Source organism: Garra rufa, chromosome 9 (assembly GCF_049309525.1).
Source record: "Garra rufa chromosome 9, GarRuf1.0, whole genome shotgun sequence".
NCBI classification, from domain to species: domain Eukaryota; kingdom Metazoa; phylum Chordata; class Actinopteri; order Cypriniformes; family Cyprinidae; genus Garra; species Garra rufa.
Genome location: NC_133369.1, coordinates 27,163,583 through 27,177,049, shown reverse-complemented (window position 1 = coordinate 27,177,049; position 13,467 = coordinate 27,163,583). Strand labels below are relative to the sequence as shown.

Genomic DNA, 13,467 nt, shown 5'->3' with positions numbered 1-13,467 from the left:
GCAGTTCATCAATGAATTCAGTGATATCATCATCCAGTTCAGTTCAAATAGTATACGGTATCGCTGGAAAGTGTCCCCAACTAAGCAAGCCAGAGGCGACAGCGGCAAGGAACCAAAACTCCACAGGTTACAGAAATGGAGAAAAAACCTTGGGAGAAACCAGGCTCATTCGGGGGACCAGTTCTGGCCAGTGTATGGAAGTGTTTTCATTAATAAAGTTTCCATGGTTGTTAGCTTTTTTTAATTACTATCTCGAGGCACATCAGCGGGCGAACCATTTGACAGAAAAGGCTATGAGTCTATATAAAGAAAGATGAGTTTACACAAACTTTATAGCTATGGCAGCGAGACCTTGAGTACTTGTTTTAAATCAAAGACGGCGCCGTGCGTGGAGAGTAATAGTGTGTAATGCATACGCCAAAGTCCAATTTTGCATGCATATGATACGCCAATCCTTCCCATTAACTTCAATGGAGAGAGGATGCATACAAATACCACGCATCATCTTTTATATCATCTATATAAAAGATGATGCGTGGTATTTATACGCATCCTCTCTCCATTGAAGTTAATTGGAAAGATTGGCGTATCATATGCACGCAGAATTGGACTTTGGCTTATGCATTACACGCTATTGCAAAGTCGTGTTATTCGTACGCAAAATGATGAGAATAAGTTGAAACACATACACATGTATTTCTGCATGTACATATTTCATTGAGCCCCGATAAATGCAGTTTGTACTATTTCTAAAACGCTTCTTTATTAAAAAAAAACCATTGTTTTCTCAATACTTTACCTATACCGCTGTGAAAGAAAGAGCGCACAATCGATCACCGAGGCATCGATATCAACCTATTCAGCACCTCCACCATGGACAGCACCTGCTAAGGTCGCACTTAAGAAGGTTTACCTTAAGCAATATCCTAAGGTATAGTTTGGAGAACACACGTAGGAAAGGTATAGCTGTAGTTAAGGTGTACCTTTTGAGTCTTCGTAGCACGCTAAGAGACAACGTTATCGGAGAACGCAGCCCAGAGCGGTACATCAGACGAACATTTATTCTGCATGATGGGACAGACCGTAAAGACAAGCTGAGTCGAAAAGTGGCTTTTCCGGGCCGCTCACGCACAAATATTAAAGCATAAGCTCTCTTTTCATGAAAAAAAAATCTGGCTTTATTTATTTTCATTTTTTAAACAGAACGAAATCATCATAATCATAACACGATCAAACCGTGTGTCATTTTTCTTTTATTTATTTCTGATACTATTTACATTTTCTGTAAAATCAAACTTTCATCCAAATAATATTCCAAGCTCAGAGTCAGAAATAACAGTTTTGATCTGATCATCTTAAATCCTCTGGGTCTGAGGGCAGATTAGTATGGAGATTAATCCTAATAAACATGCTGCTACAATTGAAACAATTACATTAAAATTATTAAAACAGTGTATTTCTATAGGCTATATATAGCTAGTGTATTCTAACTCCAGCAGCCTGCATCCTCCTTTAGGTCAGAACTGTGGCGAAGGCAGCGCGGACAAACGTTTAGCTCCCTCACATAATGTCTATAACAGGAACATCAGATCAGATCGTATGACATGATATGTCGTTATAACGAGAAAAAGATGTCGTTTTAACGAGAAAATTATGTCGTTTTTACGAGAAAAGATCTCGTTATTACGAGAAAAGATCTCGTTTTAACGAGATAATTATGTCGTTTTTACGAGAAAAGATGTCGTTTTAACGAGAAAAGATGTCGTTTTAACGAGAAAAGATGTCGTTTTTACGAGAAAAGATCTCGTTATAACGACATAGCTGAGTGGGAAAAAAATTAAGTGTGCGGCAGCAATGCGTCACCGTATTAAACAAATGTGTTATTTACAGTGTTATTGTTTTCATTATTTTTTGACAGTTTTCATTTTTCTTTCATTTGGATATTTTCAGTTTTCATTTTATTTATTTATTTACTTTTGGACTTTTTTATGTGCTTTTGTCATTCCTATTAATTTTTTATTTCATTTTTAATATTTATTTTTTATTTCTTTTAGTTGCCAAGGCAACATTTCTAGTTCATTCAGTTTAAGTTTTTATGTAATATTTGCATTACCAGTAAAAAGTGTTTGAACATGATTTTTTATGTTTTTTTTTTTGTTTGTTTTTTAAATAAGCCTCTTCTGCTCACCAAGCCTGCATTTAGGCCTATTTGATCCAAAGTACAGCAAAAACTGTAAAAAAATGTACAAATATTTTTACTATTTAAAATAACTGTTTTCTATTTGAATATATTTTAAAATGTTTTTTTTTATGTTATTCCTGTGATCAAAGATACATTTTCAGCATCATTACTCCAGTGTTCAGTGTCAAATACTCTAAAAAATAGGGCACAATGTACTGTATAATTAAAAGATTTTTTCCCAGTTTTTTTTTTACAGGTTTTTGTTGTACCTTTACACTTTTTTTGCATTGTGTTTTAGCGTTAACAGTTAACAAATGTCCATAAAATGAATGAATAATGTCCTGTGTAATGAGCTGCCAGTACTTTTTCTGTTGTTTTACAAATTATTTATTTATTTATTTACAGTGGATGATCCTTCAGAAAAAAATTCTACCATGCTAATTGGCTGTTCAGGAAACTTTTCTTCTTATTATTTGATAATAAATATGATGTATTATTAAATATTAATAATAATTATAGAAATTGTATAAATCAATACTTTTACTTTATAGAATTACAGAATTGTAGAAATTAATATTTTATTTAGCAAGGATGCTTTAAATTGCTCAAAAGTGGTAATAAAGAAATGTATAATGTTACTAAAGATTTCTATTTCAGATAAGTGCTGTTTACCAAAGAAACCTGAAAAAAGTCTACTCAGCTGTTTTCAACATAATAATAATAATGATAAATCTTTTTGAGCAGCAAATCAGAATATTAGAATGATTTCTGAAGGATCATGTGACTAAAAAATTATGCTAAAAATTCAGCTTTGAAATAACAGGAATAAATTGCATTTTAAAATATATTCAAATAGAAACAGTTTTTTAAAATACTAAAAACATTAAAAAAAATACTATTTCTGCTATACTTTGGGTCAAATAAATGATAAAAAAAAAAAAAAAAAATTTAATAATTTTTTTTTTTTTTTTTTTTTTTACAAAACATTAAACATCTTACTGTTCAAAAACTTGACTGGTAGTGTATATTTATTTCTTTTAGATTTATTCCAGTTCCGTTTAAGTTAATAATAACAACAAAACAAGGTTACTTTAAAGCTTACTATTTTTGTGTCTAGGTTCTGTGTCTGATTTAATTTTATCTTCTTTCCCATTACAATAACAAAAGAACCTGTGTGGCTAATGGTTCGGGCGCGCCTATGACAGATTGTACTATCACAGGAAATAGTTGCTGAGTTAATCTATGACAATGTGATTCACCACACAAGTTATTTTAAATATAAGGGATGGCTCATCAGGCTAAATTCACAATTGATTTAGGTTAAACAAAAACTAGCCTATTACTTTGAATAAAGAACACTGCAGAAACCAATTGCTTCCCGAAAAGATTAAACTCCTTGTTGATGTTATTTCCAAGTCTTTGATTGGATCATGAACTGAAACAACATTTGTCCCTGCCTTTGGGAGGGCATGAGTTATTCAAACGCACCTATTACCAAAGAGCATTTTTCGCATTCTCAACTTTCTCTGGTCCGTGAGGTTTCCAAGGGTTGCGACGTCAGCGTAACCCAGGCTTCTGATTGGCTAGAGGGATTTAATTGTTGAGCACGTGGAGTGCTTCTCAGATTCTGATTGGTTAAACCTCTTTCGAACTGGTTCTTAGACGAATTGTATTTTTGTTCCTGTGTCAAAAAGACTGCTAGCTGATAACAGGCTACACTAGCTGTCTGTGGCAGTTAGCTATCGAGCAAACCAACTTTATCAGACGAAATTGACAACATATTGGACTTTAAAATCTCAAGACGGGACATTTCATCTGAGGACAACTTTGGATAGCAGTTTTAAACGGGAAAGCTCGGGAGAATAGCTTGATATCTACGTTACTCAATAAGCCCACCGTTAGCTTAGCCTGGTTTGGTTGCAACACTAGCAAGCTGACCGACATTACAGCGAGAAATTGGTTTTGATAATTTGTATATTAATTAAGCGTCTTAACATATTTTGAAATCTTGATCGGTGGCAACTTTTAGATTCGTTATCGGTGGTTTCCGTCGGTCTCGTTGTAGATCACCGGATCTCCTCGGCCAGTTGGGTAGCAGTTAGCCAAGTTTTCTCATTTGAGACAAATTTGCTGGCTACCAAAAACCCCCACAACGCTGGAAATGGTACGTTTGATTTGAAAATCGATGAACGATGCTTCGAACTGTTTGGTTAATATGAGAAAATAGATTTTCTGTTTATTTTCATTACTTTTTTTTTTTAGCACTTTAGCTTGTAACATTATTAGAAGGTACAAGCTGTAACGTTAACTTATTAATTTACGTCTAAAACGTTATGATTCACATTAAGTTGGTTTCATTTTTTCGTTCTGTTAGGACTTTAATTTATACTTTTTTCACTGTCTTGAGCTAATAGAACTGATTATACTGGTTTGGTGTTAAACTAGCAGTCATGTGACATTCGCTGAAGTGCTAGCATTCGTTAATTAATTAACTGGCTTTCCTAAAACCATGGAACGAGACATATGTGACCCTGGACCACAAAACCAGTCATAAATTGAAGTTGAGATTTATACATAACTTGAAAGCTGACTAAACAAGCTTTCCAGTGATGTATGGGTCGTTAGGATAATAGGACAATATCTGGCCAAGATACAACTATTTGAAAATCTGGAATCTGAGGTTGCAAAAAAAATCTAAATATTGAGAATTGCTTTTAAACTTGTCCAAATGAAGTTCTTAGCAATGCATATTACTAATCAAAAATTAAGTTGATATATTTACTGTAGGAATTTTCATGGAACATGATCTTTACTTAATACTCTATTGATTTTTTTGCATAAAAGAAAAATCAATAATTTTGACCCATACAGTGTCTTGCTGGCTATTGCTACAAATATACCTGTGCTACTTAAGACAGGTTTTGTGGTCCAGGGTCACATATAGAGTGGTTTTAGTCATCATTTTTGTAATGAACATACACAGACTCACCAGCAAATGTCAGTTTTGTTGCAATTAATGCTTGTGACATGTTTTTTTTGGTGTGTAGAATTCAAACGTGGAGAATTTGCCGCCTCAAGTGTTGAGACTCGTTTATAAAGAGGTTTCTGCCTTGGCAGCAGACCCTCCAGAGGGGATCAAAATCTACCCCAGTGAAGAGGATATCACAGAGCTGCACACTGCCATTGAGGGCCCAGGTAAATAATGCATCTTTTTACTTATCCATTTTTTTTAAGGACCATGGCATAACTTAATTTACCTTTTACCCTGTTTCACAACAGAAGGAACTCCATATGCAGGAGGGGTTTTCCGGATGCGTTTGGTCCTTGGGAAGGATTTTCCTGCAGCACCTCCCAGAGGCTATTTCCTTACAAAGATTTTCCATCCTAATGTTGGGCACAAGGGTGAGATCTGTGTCAATGTACTGAAAAGAGACTGGAAGGCAGAGCTGGGCCTGAGACATGTATTACTAGTAAGTAGTGTTTTACTCGTTCTCCGGTTTTGTTAAACGTGCCCCAAATATATGTGCATTTACATACTATATATATATATAAATAAATAAATAAATATTAGTGGTGGGCCGTTAACGTGAGACTCTTATCGGGCGATTAAAAAAAAAAAATCGATGTTAATCTATTCTCAAAGTTGGGTTGGGAGCTGGGTCTATACTACACAAGCTATGATGACTTTCACCTTGATATTTTAGCGCAGATGTATACCTAGCCGAATTGCACTGTAGTGGGCGAGAACGAGTCTTCGAACCTGTGCGTATGCCTACTGTGAAATTACCACATCAAAGGAGACGTGCTAACATGGATGCAGCTATGAAGCCGCCGGGTTTGCTTCAGGGCAGGGGCTTTGCTAGACCCTTTTTACTGGGGCACGTGCCCCAGTGAAAATCTGCTGTGCCCCAGTAAAATCTCAAATTTGAGTTATAATGTACTTTGATATTCCCGAAATAAAGACATTAAACTATATGCAACAACTGAATTGACGCTTCTAAAACCAACGCAGTTTAACTGAAGACTGTGCACGCAGATATCCATGCCCGTGTGCGTCTGTATATTTAACTGCAACGCGCACGTCACGCAGCCTTTTACGCAGAAGTACATGCAGTGTAGGAATAGTTGGTTACACAAGTTTGTATAGTTAATTGTGTTGTAAATGCAATTGTCAAGCAGTTTGTGATGCATTTTGGAAACAGGAGATGAGCCCCTGGTCTAATGTGCCACCTGGCTTGAGAAACTCGTTCTCAAAGACATACTTTTAGTCATTATTTGGGTAGCACACATGTTCTGAATGCCTTCGGCAGAATTTAAATTAGCCATTTTAATCTAGATTAATTCCAAGATTACAGTGAGATTAATCTAGATTAAAAAAAATAATCTATGCCCACCATATATATATATATATATATATATATATAAGTAGTCGTTTTAAGTGTCATGTGAGGGTGACATTAAAGGGTTAGTTAAACCCCTCATAAATCTGTCATTAATTACTCACCCTTAAGACCTTTGTTTGTGTTTGGAACACAAATTAAGATACTTTTGATGAAATCCAAGACCTTTCTGACCCTCCATAGACGGCAAAGGTCTTTCCGTCTATGGAGGAAATTTTATTTCAGTAATAAGCAATGACACAGAATCTCAGTTAAGAGATGCATCTGTAAGACAAATTTATTTTATGATTTTTAGATAAATATGAATATTCGTATTTATTTAATTGCCTTTATTTGTCATAATGGTAACATTATGAATTGTATTTGAATGGTTTTACTGCAGTAGCATATAGATTTTAAAGAGAAGTGAGGATATCTGCGATTTACATAATTGATGGAATTACTGCTTCATGAATTACAATAAGGATTTGAAATCAAAATAATAATACTAGTGACTCTAGTCTTGTAAGGCATTTTTTCCCAAAGACTGCTTTATTTTTATTTTTCACTATTTATGTATTTATTTAAATGAATATAAATGTATTTTGATTTGTTACTTTTGTCTCATTTTTCACGGCTAACCCCACTCTCCTCTACAGATTTTGTTTAAATCAATAGTTCACCTAAATATGAATTTTTTTTGTCATCAAGTACTTACCCTCATGTTGTTTCAAACCCATAAGTGCGTTCATCTTTAGAAGACAAATTAAGAAATTTTCGGTGATATCCAAGAGCTTTTTGAAACTTGCATTGCATTCAGTAACACAACTGACACTTTCAAGGCTCAGAACGGTAGTAAGGACATTGTTAAAATTGTCCATGTGACATCAGTGGTTCAGCCGTAAGGTTATGAAAATACTTTTTGTACTGAACTATTTTAACAATGTCCTTACTACCTTTCTGGGCCTTGAACGTTGTAGTTGCAGGAAGGATTTCATCAAAAATATTTTAGTGTTTTGAAGATGAACAAAGGTTTTGCCGGTTTGGAACGATGTGAGGTTGCGTAATGACAGTACTTTCATTTTTAAGTGAACTATCCCTTTGTGGTTCTAACAAAGTTTGAACCTTAAAACTGGTGTAAATGTATTTAAAAACGATTGATTAAAAATAGGGCTGCAACAACTAATCGATAAAATCGATTATTATCGATAGGGATGCACCGATACAATCGGTCGATAAAGCTTGCGCGTTTTGTCAGTAAAGCCGGTTCTGTAATCAGCGGTAAATGCCATCAGGTGCGTGATTTCACGTTGAGCCGTATATACTACACACAGCCGTTGTTTACCGACGAGCTGCGCATAGCAATGTTCATTATCAGTGTGAATGTGCGCAGCTCGTCTGTAAACAACGGCTGTGTGTAGTATATACGGCTCAACGTGAAATCACGCACCTGATGGCATTTACCGCTGATTACAGAACCGGCTTTACTGACAAAACGCGCAAGTTATCGACCGATAAGGATCGGTGCATCCCTAATTATCGATAATGAAATTCGTCGACAACGATTCTCATTATCGATTAGTCGGGTCCGCCCACAGTGCACGTGCACTTCAGAGGATCACGTCAAATTACAGCACTGAATGACGCATTTCTATAGACATAATGCATCTAAGAATAGTGGAGGAAACAGACTGAGATACTGCAGGAGAGATACGTGATCTGAGCTTCCCAAAACATGAGAATTCCTTATTTTAAACTATCTCTATTTTGAAGCTAATAGCGTAATGGCTTGCCCTGTGAGGCGCTTTGACAGATCCGTTTGCATCCTCAGTATGACAGTTTACATCCTTATCTGTAAATGTCACAAATTCACACGAGCATTTCCATTTATGCCTAAAAGTCCATTCTGGCAGTCTAAAACTTTACTGAATGAGCTTCAGAGAGCCGGAACACAGAACACAGACAGGGAGACAATTAATACTCAGTCAGCGCAAAAACATTCATGTCAGACGTTGAATGTTAAATTTAGATTTAAATACAACATGTAGTTCATGTATTTATGGAGGGTAGGAACTGTATGGCTGTGACGGTGGCAGATTTTTACCACCGCTGGTGGTGCGGTGTTTATATATAAATAAATGAGGCTCAAACACTCCGTCGTTGAACAAGCAGCCTACAAAACGCTAAAATAAATCAACGAAATAATACATTTAAATAAGAAAGTAGCCTAAATAAGAGTTAAATAGGCTATTAAACATTTGTTGCAAAAAACAACCTCGACAGCTGATGAGAATTACTGGCCCAAGTCCGACTGGAACCTGTCTTTCTCTTCCCCATTGCGCAGCTGCTGTTTTTAATAGCAAAGTAATTACATTTATTTTCGTTTCTTTAGTTTATAAAGTTAATTTACAAATATATTTGGAACACTTTTTATTTGTGAAATTCAAGTTTTTGTTTTTTAAAGTATAACGACAAAGCTGCCAGCGGCAGACCGATCAATTTAGCCTTCTCAAGTCATCACGATTTAAATTAAAATCCTTAGATATATAAAAAATAAAATAAAAAATAAAAAAAACTGAAAGCATATCACAATATTAGTTTTAACTTAGATAAATGTGTACAAATAGGCGCATATCCAATCGTTTGTGCGGAGAGTGAAAGCTTTGCACGACATGGAGGTGCAAACGCCATGTGAAACTTCATTTTTGCTCATAAATGTAAGAGTAATAAATTTACTTTTAAATTATTACTTCACTACTATAAAACAAAATAATACAAATCGAAAACAAAACTCTCTTATTAGATATAGGCCTAATCTATAAAGATGCATTTAGGCTTTAAAAGCACAGATGGCGAGTTAGGATAGTCAACTTCATCTTTGTGACACTGACTCAGAAAATACTAGTTTATTAATAAATAATTTGAATATCTCCTTACTTTTCCCCTGCCACATTCATGGTAATTACTTTAGCTGGGGCTTTGCGCCTGTATAAGCTTACTGCGTGCATCTGAACGTGGAACTCTGCTGAAGGCACTTGCGCTCGCTGCTGCTGTAGGCGGGACACTAAACATTGCCACGGCAGAATAAATAGCAGAAACACTGTATTTTATGCTTGTTAGTGTGTTTTTCTTCAGATATTTGTCTTTTCTCTTTATTACGACAGGTGAATTGTTGTAAGTTAAGCACTGTGTTTTCACAGCATTCAGAATGTGGAATAGTGTGATTTAAAAAAATAAATAAATAATTGAATTTAAGCCAACTAATCGATTAATCGAAAAATTAATCGGCCAACTAATCGATTATCAAAATAATTGTTAGTTGCAGCCCTAATTAAAAAACCCTGAGCTCCCAAAATAGCACATTTTCTTCAGTACTGTGTTGCGTACCTCATTTATCATTCACACCCTCTAATTCTTTCTTTCACAGACCATCAAGTGCCTTCTGATCCATCCTAACCCAGAATCGGCTCTAAACGAAGAGGCTGGGAGGTTACTTTTAGAGGACTATAAAGAGTATGCATCCCGTGCTCGCCTTCTAACAGAGATCCATGCTATGGGAGGCACGTCAGGGGCCCCTCAGGAGCCCGCTGATGGACCCCAACCCAAGAAGCATGCGGGAGACCCAAACAAACGTGTAGCCGGGGCTGGTTTGGTAACAAATGGTGTTGGCGCCAACAATTTCAGTAACAGCAGCTCCAGCGGCACAAGCAGTAGCAATACTAATATAGTTGCAAAGAAAAAAACGGATAAAAAACGAGCTCTGAGGCGACTATAAAAGAGAATGAATCTGTGCTTTTTGTGTACATATAAATATTGAAGTGTGCAGACCACCTTTTCTTCTTGTTAAACTGTCTTTTACCATTTTTAGAATAGCACATTCGTTTTGTCATGCTCCTACCAGATCACTCCTCTCGTTTTTTTTGTTCCCTTGTCTCTTTCAACTTACTCTCAGGACTTGAACTGTCCTCGTGACAATTCTCTCTTTGTTTCATTCACAAAAGACGTTTTCATCTGTTTCAGAAGTTTTACGATTGTTTAGATTATGGAAACGGTAGTAAAAGTTATGGCAGTTCAATCGTGGCCTCTAGAGTTATATCATGACCATAAGCAAGATTTTGGTGTGTACTGTCAGCACAGAATTTATAATATATTTAGATTGCAGGTTTGATGGGACAGTTACTGTAATTCTGTCTTATTGTAGATGGACTGAACCCGTTATGGTTTATTTTTCTTTAGGAGTTTAATGAAGAATAGTACATTGCACAGGATATGATCGTTGTGTGTGTTTGTGGTGAAAGATGCAAGATCAGGAATAACAGAGAGGGAGTTAAAATGTGGTCTGAATATTGCTCACATGAATATTACTTTTGTTTGTTCGTTTTTGTGAGTGCATATTTGTGTGGTATTTTTATTGTTTCCAGTTTTTACTAAATTTGTCTGTTCGTTTCTATTTTATAGTTCACTTTTCAAAAGGCCTTTTTTTTCCATTTTTAAGTGAACGGCTACATTTACCTGACACTGACACTTAAGATTGAGTCCTTAAAGCCTTAAGACCAGTTGGGGTAGAGCAATGGAGCTAATAATCATGAAATATGAGCCAGAAGTGTTCAATCTCATCTTTGAAGTGTTGTTTGGTTATACTTTTCAATAAGAACATTTCCCCCTTTTTATATGACCACATCTGCAATTTTCTCTGGCTCTACTGGTCTCTCAATCAATGGCTGTTAAGGAGTCTTCTCTGGTAATCTGTTGCCCATTGTTACATTATATGGGGCCTTCAGTTCCCAAAGATCCTCTATAACAAAGTGATATGAACTTTGGACAAGATGTTTTTGCAGAAACAGTTTGCCCATATTTAAATGTTTGTGGATAAACAATAGGGCATTTTGTGGCCATTAAGTTATTTAAATTAATAAGAAATAAAGGAATTTTAGGGAGCAATATGATTCTTCCTTTTATTTGTCAAAGAACAACTGTATTAGTCTATTTGTCCTGTTCCTGTCTGTGTTTGGACATTTGAATCTCGGTAAGGAAATTAGGTTATCAGGAGATTTGTTGCTGTGTTTTGGGATTTTTTTTTTTTTATTATTATTATTAATTTACAGGAATATTTAAAGAAGTAGTTCACCTAGAAATTAAAAAAAAAACTCCATAAGCCATCCAAGATATGAGTTTATTTCTTCCAACCATATTTCTTCAGATTTTGAGAAATTTTACTTTAAATCAGTTGTTCACTAATTTTCCTGTAAAGTGAATGGGTGCCAGCAGAATAAGAATAACTTCCTTGCAGTTAATCTAAAAAAAGTTAATCAAGACTAACTTAAAATCATGTGCATTCTCCATTCATAATGTTGCTTTCTCCAGTTAAAGGGATAGTTCACCCAAAAGTGATAATTGTGTTATTAATTACTCATCCTCATGTCATTTTGAAGCCGTAAGGCCTTCATTACAAATTAAGATCAGGGTTCTCACGGGGAAAAAAAAAAGTGCTTGCAAAATTAAGTGCTTGTGTGGTTTTTTTTTTTTTTTTTTTTTGCATAGTTGTGTTTGACAAATGAAAACTAACAACGTAAAACCTTGCTCTTACTTGAAATGCGTCCCCACGTACCCCTTGCATTTGAGGATGTTGGACCTGGAAAGTCCTTGACAGGTCCTTGAAATTAAAGTTAACCAAGGTGTGAGAACCCTATAAGATATTTTTGATGAAATCCGAGAGCTTTCCGACTCTGCATAGATTGTAAGGGTACTACAACATTCAAGGCCCAGAAAGGTAGTAAGGGCATCAATAAATAAGTCCATGTGACATCAACCGTAGTGGTTCAACCATAATTTTATGAAGCTACAAGAATACTTTGTGCACAAAAAAAAGACTTATATTATATATGCATCGGGTACTTTCACAAATGACCGCAGACTGTCCCAGGAGAAGAAACTGTTGAATAAAGTCGTTATTTTTGCTTTCTTTGAGCACAAAACCTTTGATTGAACAACATTTTAACCATTTTAACCCCGCACTGCATCCAGTGTAGACAGCATAATAGGTTCTATTGTATTTTGTCGCGTCGCGTTGTGCCGCGCCGCTCGCGTCCGGTGTAGACACGGTGTTATGTCGTTCCCAACCCGTAAGACCTTCGTTCATCTTCGGAACACAAATTAAGATATTTTTTATGAAATCTGATTGCTTTTTGACCCTGCAAAGCAATGGAACTACAATGTTCAAAGACCTGAAAGGTAGTAAGGACACAATAAAATAGTTCAGTCCGAAAGTATTCTTGTAGCTTCATAAGATTACGGTTGAACCGCTGATGTCACGTGGACTATTTTATCAATGTCCCTGCTATGTTTCTGTGCCTTGAACGTGTCAGTTGTGTTGCTGTCTATGCAGGGTCAGAAAGCTCTCGGATTTCATTAAAAATATTTAAATTTTTGCGTTCCGAAGATGAACGAAGGTCTTATGGGTTTGGAATGACATGAGGGTGAGTATGACATTATTTTTATTTGTTGGTGAACTATCCCTTTAAAGTAGTCTCATCTGAATCAGGACAGAAATATGCACTGATCAAGCAATATTTACAAGTGAAGTGGTTCTAAACAAATTTTTGGGTGGGAGCGGATAACCATGATGGACTTTTTTTCACTGGAGAAAGTGTTGTTATTATGCACTTATAATGTTTTCCCTAGAAGTTATGGTTAAAGGGTAAAGCACATAAATGATTATTGTTTCTTAGAAACATGCTTCACAAGATGTTAATTGATAAAATGGGGTTGTGTGGATTATTAATGTGATGCTTATACTAGCTGTTTAGGCTTTAATTTTGATGACACCTATTCACTGCAGAGGATCCAAGGGTAAGCAAGTGATATTAAAATGCTATATTTCCTTTTTTTTTTTTTTTCTCCATGTAT

At 35.6% G+C, this 13,467-nt stretch overlaps 1 protein-coding gene across 1 annotated transcript; it reads left to right on the top strand.

Annotated features, from left to right (window-relative positions):
- Window positions 1-3,888: 3,888 nt before the first annotated feature.
- ube2s (ubiquitin-conjugating enzyme E2S) lies at window positions 3,889-11,502 on the top strand. The gene is made up of 4 exons (XM_073847570.1): window positions 3,889-4,346; window positions 5,230-5,377; window positions 5,462-5,652; window positions 9,989-11,502. The coding sequence occupies exons 1-4, from the start codon at window positions 4,344-4,346 to the stop codon at window positions 10,334-10,336; spliced, it is 690 nt and encodes a 229-aa protein (XP_073703671.1). The 5' UTR covers window positions 3,889-4,343; the 3' UTR covers window positions 10,337-11,502.
- Window positions 11,503-13,467: the final 1,965 nt, after the last annotated feature.